The sequence below is a fragment of the Coptis chinensis genome, chromosome 8 (genome assembly GCF_015680905.1).
Source record: "Coptis chinensis isolate HL-2020 chromosome 8, ASM1568090v1, whole genome shotgun sequence".
Taxonomy (NCBI): Eukaryota; Viridiplantae; Streptophyta; class Magnoliopsida; order Ranunculales; family Ranunculaceae; genus Coptis; species Coptis chinensis.
This window is the reverse complement of record NC_141463.1, coordinates 58,057,617-58,065,593: the sequence shown is the minus strand read 5'-3', so window position 1 is coordinate 58,065,593 and position 7,977 is coordinate 58,057,617. Positions and strand designations below refer to the sequence as shown.

The 7,977-nt window shown below is 38.1% G+C and overlaps 1 protein-coding gene across 1 annotated transcript; it reads right to left on the bottom strand.

The window, feature by feature from the left end:
• Positions 1–207: 207 nt before the first annotated feature.
• On the bottom strand, positions 208–3,765 carry LOC147482127 (uncharacterized). Its single transcript, XM_086579208.1, has 6 exons — positions 3,506–3,765; positions 3,337–3,421; positions 2,194–2,488; positions 1,379–1,582; positions 668–1,219; positions 208–620 (listed from the first exon to the last, which is right to left on the bottom strand). Exons 1-6 carry the CDS (start codon positions 3,763–3,765, stop codon positions 208–210), a joined length of 1,809 nt encoding a protein of 602 aa, XP_086435334.1.
• Positions 3,766–7,977: the final 4,212 nt, after the last annotated feature.

The window sequence follows — 7,977 nt, the reverse complement described above, 5'->3', positions numbered from 1 at the left end:
GCATGTTGAAGTCGTCGCTTGAGCATTGCAAGAATGGATTTGTTAGTAGCTTTAGCTTGTCCATTAGCTTGAGGATGGGTACGGTGCCGAGAAATTGTGACTAATCTTCAAGTCAGAACAAAATTATCGAATTTCTTCAACATTAAATTGTTTGCCATTGTCAGAAGTCAATGATGTTGGAATACCGAAACGACAAACAATGTTATGCTATAAGAACTTTTTAGCATCTGAAGCATGGATCTGGGCTAAGGGCACAACTTCAGCCCACTTGGTAAAATAATCAGTTGTAACGAGTAAGAAACGAACACTGCCAGGAGCTTTCAGAAGAGGACCGACAATGTCAAGACCCCACTTCACAAACGGCCAAGGGCTCAAGATTGGATGAAGTTCCGTTGCTGGAAGAGTTCCCATATTAGCATATTTCTGACAAGGAACACACTTCTTAAACAAACGCTTAGCATCCTTTTGCATGTATGGCCACCAGTACCCTTGTGTCATTGCTCTATGAGCGAGACTTCGTTCTCGGGAGTGGTTTCCACATAGACCTGAATGAATTTCTGCGAGGACGAGTAAACCTTCAGCTCTGCTGAGACAACGAAGCATAGGGTTAAGACTTGTGCCTTTGCGATAAAGTTGTAATCATGTAAATATGTGATATAAGGAAGACGCCAATCATCCTCTTCACAAGGCGTAAGCGGAAAAATTAGCTCTATATCAGGAACTTCTAGAGCATTGTCAGCTTCATGATCATCGTCGGTATGGACCGAGACAATATCATTGACAGGATCAATGGGGTCATCTGATAGCATAAGTTGTGGATCAAGTGTTTTATCTACACTGACAGCTTGATTATCAAGATCACGCTTGCGCTTCCGAGTCAGCACAGGAGATATCAAATTGGCATGACGTGATTCGTCAGAAAATGTCTGGATGAAAAAACAACTCTGAGTGATGTACATATCGCGCAAATCCTCGATGGACAGATCGATACTCGGTTCCTTTTGAAATTCAATGGTAATTTGGAGAGGCTCATTTGACTTAACTGCCGCAGATAAATATGCGAGAGAATTAGCATGTCGTACATCATGACGCGGACACTGCACAATACTGATAGATTCAAAATTTCGAGCAATTCGATGAATTAAGTCCACATAAGCTGCCATTCTCTCGTCACGAGCTGCATACGATCCTCCAAACTGGCTAGTGACTAACTTAGAATCTATGAATAATCGTAACTTAGTTGCCCCTAAGTGAAGAGTAGTGCGCAAGCCGCAAATGACAGCTTCATACTCGGCCTCATTATTTGAAGCGTCAAAACCCAAACGCACTGACTTCTCAATTTTTTCTCCATTTGGCTGCAAGATTATACACCCAATACCTGAGCCAGACTTATTATGCGAACCATCAGTGTAAATAATCCAACAATCGGCAGATACATCTGATAAGTGTGGCAAGTCATCGCCCCCAAGAGGTAATGACGTGTTGTCGACAATATTTTCTTCAGCTAGTAATGTATCAGACATAGGAATATCATCAGTAGGAAAATCGGCCATTAGTGAAGCCAAAGCTTGTCCTTTCTCAGCTGTGCGAGTTTAAAAAACAATGCTATAAGTACTAAGGTAACTTTCCCATTCTGTGAGGCGACTTGATTCTTGGGCATTGCGAAAAAGCTTTCGCAATGGATATTCGGTATAAACTTTGACAACTCGTCCCTGGAAATAAGGCTTAAGACGTCGTGCAGCATGAACCAAGGCTAATGCAATTTTCTCCACTCGAGAATACCTTGTTTCAGTCGTTGTAAGAGTCTTGCTAAGAAAGAATATAGGACGACCATTACCACTGTTAACAAATAAGACGGCGCTTACGACATGATCAGTAACGGCTAAATACAGACCTATAGGTTGTGCCCTATTGCTGGACTGGCAAGAACTGGAGGTTGGACTACGTATGCTTTCAATTGACAAAATGCAAGTTCACAGTCCTCCGTCCAAATTGATGCGTCTTTCAATGTTTGGAAAAAAGGACGGCATCGATCATAATACCGAGAGATAAAGCGATTTAGGGCAGCCAAGCGTCCTGTAAGTTGTTGAATCTATTTCTTTGACGTCGGAGAAGACATTTCAAGGATAGCCCGAATATGATCCGGATTTGCTTCAATTCCGTATCTAGTCATCATGTATCATAAGAATTTACCAGACGATAAATCGAATGAACATTTAGTCAGATTCAAACACATGTTGACACTGGAGAGTGTGTCGAAAACAGTTTGCAAATCAGTAAGATGATCAGGTGCTTCTGTAGATTTGACAACCATGTCATCAATGTATGTTTCGACTGTCTTTCCAAGTAGATCAGAAAAAATGGTGTTGACTAGCTTTTGATATGTGGCTCCAGTGTTTTTTAGACCGAAAGGCATTACCTGGTAACAGTAAATTCCTTGGTCTATGATGAATGTAGTTAACTCTTGGTCCTCAATGAATAACAGAATCTGATGATAACCAGAATAAGCATCCAAAAAGACAAACGCTGAAAACTAGATGTGGCATCGACCATTTTAGATATACGAGGCAACGGATACGGGTGAATCGGACATGCTTTATTGAGATTCGTGAAATCGATACAAACACGTAATTTGCCGTTCTTTTTAGGCACTACGACTACATTTGATAGCCATGTTTGATAAGTCACAGGCCTTATAAAATTAACAGACAAGAGATGATCAATTTCTTCTTTACTTTTATTTTTCTATCGGGGGCCATCCTTTGGGGCTTTTGTCGAACCAGTTTTGCATTGGGATCAATGTCGAGTTTATAACAAGCCACAGAAGGATCTATACCAGGCATTTGCTCTATTTGCTAAACAAAAGCATGACTATTTTTCCTCAATAACAAAATAAACTCTTGTCTCTCCACTTTTGAAAGTTCGGCTGAAATAAAAGTCGTCTCTTCAGGGAGTTGGCCAATTTGAACTTCTAAAAGTGGATCGACGGTCGGGGGTCCTTCAACATTTCTATTGGCAGAGTAAACTGAAGGTCTCGGATGCTGTAATTGCTACTTGACGGTGTTGGAACTCAGAATAGTTTGTTCAACAACTTCAAACTTCTTATAATCATCGAGAACATTGTCGTGGCAAATTAGAGATGCAAGTTGATCGCTGTGCACTTTATAGACTTTTTTTATTGAATGAGAACTTGATGGCTTGATGATATGTTGAGACGACAGCTTCCATATAATGAATCCAATCGCGACCAAGGATGACATTATAAAGGGATTTACAATCCATTAATAGGAAATCAATATTGACTTCCTTCTTCATAAGAGTGACCGGGAGAGAAACCTTTCCAACACAATGAGTAGCAGTACCATCAAAACCAACGATAGGCGCATTTTCAGGAGTAACCAAGTTATCAATAGAAGGAATACTGTGATAACACCCAGAAAATATGACGCTAGCTGAACTACCAGTGTCAATCATTATACGCTATACACGCATACAGCTGATATACGCAGTTATCACAACAGCATCATAATGAGGAACATGCACACCCATTAGATTTTGGTCAGTGAAACATAATGGTTCGTCTTCAATAGTCTCTGTGCGAAAACCTTCCACGAAATTGATCCCGTTAACTTCGTAAAAATTAGAGAGATATTTGACTTTAGAACGACGAGTATTTTTCTGCTGAGTATTGGACAATGAATCAATGACGGCATGTCCAACCTTAATGACATTGTGCTTGGTTACAGTTAAAGCTTGAGTTGTCATTTTTTTCGCACATATTGATCAAGTTTCCCATTCTGCACAAGCTTTTCAATTCTTCCCCGCAACGACCGACAATTCTCAGTCTCATGACTATAATCATTATGAAATTTGCACCATAACGATTTATCGCGAATTGTTTTAGTATCGTCCCGCAGGGGAAATGGCGGAGTGAGCAGACTTTTATCCTTGATTTTGTCGTAAACTATTACATATTTGGTATTAAGCGGAGTTAATTCAAAATCAGTAAAAGGCTTTTCAGTCCTGCTCGTGGAGTCTTCTTTCTTGTACGGAGGCTTCTGACTGGGTTGCTATTAATCAAAAGTCGGATTCTTCTGTTTATTCCACTGATCATTGAAATCCTTTCCTTTATTATCTTTGTCACGAGAAGTTCGGGCAGCTGTATCGTCCTCAACATTGATAAATTGTTGAACTCACTGGTATAACGCACGTCGGGATAATGAAATATCCCGAACAAGAGAGTTGTACAACTCGTCTTTATCAAACAAGATAGCTTCTTTAAAAGCATAAACCACCATTAGATCGGATTGTTCAGAAATCTCAGTTGCAGCTTGGCAGAAACGAGCGACAAAACTGCGGAGAGTTTAATCACGTTGTTGCTTGATGTTGAAAAGAACCCAGACACCATTTGGACGTTTCAGATTATGATGAAAACACTTCACAAACTTTTTAGTTAAATCCTTGAACCAATGAATAGATCACGGGGGTAATTTGCTAAACCATACCAATGCTTCACCTTTTAATATAGAAGGGAAAAGTTTACATTTCAAAGCATCGTCACCACCCGATAAAACCAGTTTGTTGGTGAAATTAATCACATGAAGCATAGGATATCCCTCGACATCATCATATTGATCAAACTCAGGTTGTTTGAAATCTTTGCTATGAGTAGCACGTTGGACGGCGAGAGAAAATTTGTCCAAAATACCATCTTCAACTGCAAGATTCTCTAATGTAGATTCAAAAGGATCACTATCAAGAAGAGTTTTTTTAATCATTTCTCGGACACGTTGAGGAGTCATCAGATCCATATCGGCTGACTCATAATCATGATCATGATGTCGCCTATGGGAACGACCAGAACGAGAAGAAAATGATGAAGATTCACCGGGACTATGTCGAGAGGAATGTGGTTGGTACGTTGGACCTCCAGTACGATAATGTTCGGAGTGATAAGAACCACGTATTTGAAGTGTTTCACCATACTGATGGTTCCGATCATGATTGGTACTATTATTCTGTTCGCCACCCAAATTCCTCGGGACTTGTCGATAATCTGTAGGACCGTGGGGTGCATTCAGACGGTTATTAGTAGTACTTTGCCTACCGAGAACATGGCCAAGTGGTTGGAAATTTCTCGGCGGAGGTCGGGGAATTCGTCGCCAATTACTTGGAACTCGTTAATGGCTTTTGCGAATATAGTGAATCTCATCCTCACCACTTAAACGATCACACACACTATTATGTCATTGGCGTGTATGACATTATGGTGTGACAGATACAACATCATCTGCGAGTGGAGCGGGTCGTTTAAGACGATGCCTGTTGTGCGGACAGTCCTTAACTTTTAAAGAAGTGCTTCACGAGACATATGACTTACATTATCCGCATCAGATACTAGAGAATCGTCAGAGGCAATAACCTCGCGCTGAATAATTTGGCGCATTGGTGGAACGACAGTATTATGAGGTATTATTCTGTCATCGTCAAGTTGACCTTGACCATCATGTTCGTGATGATCGTCAGTAATTACATCGGGACCTTGAGCTCTTCGAATATGCGTCATAACTTTTGCAAAACGTGATCGAGGGTGTTGAATAAGAACCACAGACGACGCCAATTATGTTTCAACCAAATATGATCAAAATATTAAGTAGTGACGAAAGAGATGAAGAACATAGAAAAGTAGTGAAAAGGCGATGGTGATTGAGTGAATGATGAGACTGTACCTTTCGGTTGCCTACGTACCCAAATTATCTATGGGATCAAGTCTCAAGAACGTAGTTCTTTATGAGAAATAGTTTAGTATTTATATAGGAGTAGAGATTTCTTGTAGCTCAAGTAATTGTAATTGAATATAACTCTCGACTGATAATTATCTCTTTGATAAGAAACGAATTTGGACATAAATTAATATACGTAAGTGGCAAGCCATGTGGCTAAGGTTCAGCCTTAGACACATGAGTTAATGGGTCTGTACATTGATCTATAGTATTGCAAATTGGGCTTTAGCCCAGTCGATTAAACGAATAAAGTGGAGACCCCTACTAATGGACGTTTGCCACGTAGGTGGGGGTCGAAACAGTATTGTTCGAGCTCTATTAAAATTCCACGTTATCTCCTATTAAAACAAATTCTAACACCTTTAATTAAAGCGGGAATCCTTCTCCTATTAAAATGAGAATTCCTCCCCTATTGAAAATTAAGCGAAAATTTAGCGTATCTAATTAAAATGGGAATAATTCTCCTATTAAAACAGAATCTCTCTCCCAATTGAAAAAATGGGTTTTTAAAACTTAATTTAAAACAATTTGTTAGAAAATTAAAACGGGTTAGCGACTAAAATGGTAGTCCCAATTTTATAAAAAAATATATATATGTTTTCAAAAGAGCCGGTGCGTATGCACGGGCCTACAAGCTAGTCTTAATATTAAAGCTCTCACAAGGGGTATTTTTTGAGCTCTATTAAAATTCCACGTCATCAACTTAATAGTTAACTTAAAATGGGAAACTCTTTTCCTTTTAGAATTCAACTTCAAACGGGAATCTCCTTTCCTTTTAAAACCAAAACTTAAATAGTAACATAAAAACTCTTTATTTCCAAATTAAAACGGTATCCCTCCCCTAATTAAAAAACACCGGTTTTTAAAACATAATTAAAACAATTTGTAAAGAAATTATAACGGGTTTTTAAGATTTGATTAAAACAAATTGTTAGAAAATTAAAATAGGTTAGCGGCGAAAACAGGAATCACGATTTGTTATGATTGTTGAGCAAATTTTTAAAAGAGCTGGTGCGTATGCATGGGTATACTTTCTAGTCTTAATATTAAAGCTCCCACAAGAGGTATTTTTCGAGCTCTATTAAAATTCCACATCATCTCCTTTTAAAACGGAAATTTATCTCCTATTATAACGAGAATTCCTCTCATATTAAAACAAATTATAGCACTTCTAATTAAAGCGGGAGTTATTCTTCTATTAAAACATGATCTCTCCCAATTGAAAAAAACGGGTTTTTAAAACTTAATTAAAACAATTTGTTAGAAAATTAAAATGGGTTAGCGACTAAAACGGTAGTCCCAATTTTCTAAAAAAAATCAAAATATTTTCAAAAGAGCTGGTGGGTATGCACGGGCCTACAAGCTAGTCTTAATATTAAAGTTCCCACAAAGGGTATTTTTCGAGCTCTATTAAAATTCCACGTCATCTCCTATTAAAACAGAAATTTCTCTCTTATTTGAAAACGAAAATCTTTTTTTACAACAGGAATTTCTCTCGGGAATCCTTCTCCTATTAAAACAATATCTCTCTCCCAATTGAAAAAACGGGTTTTTAAAACTTAATTAAAACTTCATTAAAAACAAATTGTTAGAAAATTAAAATAGGTTAGCGACTAAAATGGTAGTCCCAATTTCTAAAAAAAATCTGAATGTTTTCAAAAGAACCAGTGCGTATGCACGGGCCTACAAGCTAGTATATATATATGTCGCCCGATAGTTCTACGGCATCGGGTTACCGTGAGATCCCATATCCCACGGCAGACAGTTGCCGTGGAACATTTTTTTTTGTGTTTTTTGTGTTTTTTGCACTTCAAATTTTGCGTATTTAACACACACGACATATGGATATCTCATTTTCTTCTTTAAATCTTTTTGATACACTCCAAGAACAACACCAAAACTATAACAAAAAAAATGTACAATTGAAGCATAATTTTGCTATCTCGCGGCAAATATTTTCATATGCTATAAGAAAAACTTGTGATCAAATTAATGAATAAGAGTTTTGATAATTAACACAGCAAATACTCTATTTTAGTGAACACAACCATCTCGCAGCAACTAACTTTTTTTTTATGGTGGCTATTAAAAAAAAAATTAAAGAAAAAAGGACCCATGGCAACCACCTTCTGTGGGATATGGGAACTCGCGGCAACTTCTTGCCGTGAGTGTTTTTTATGTGATTAATGAAGGG

Excerpts from the sequence above, each read along its gene's own strand:
- LOC147482127 (XM_086579208.1), bottom strand. The coding sequence starts at position 3,765 with ATGACAACTCAAGCTTTAACTGTAACCAAGCACAATGTCATTAAGGTT. Across the intron at positions 1,583-2,193 it reads TTCATTCGATTTATCGTCTG|CTGAGAAAGGACAAGCTTTG; the intron begins GTAAATTCTTAT and ends AAACTCGCACAG. Across the intron at positions 1,220-1,378 it reads GCATAATAAGTCTGGCTCAG|ATTCTAAGTTAGTCACTAGC; the intron begins GTATTGGGTGTA and ends GATTATTCATAG.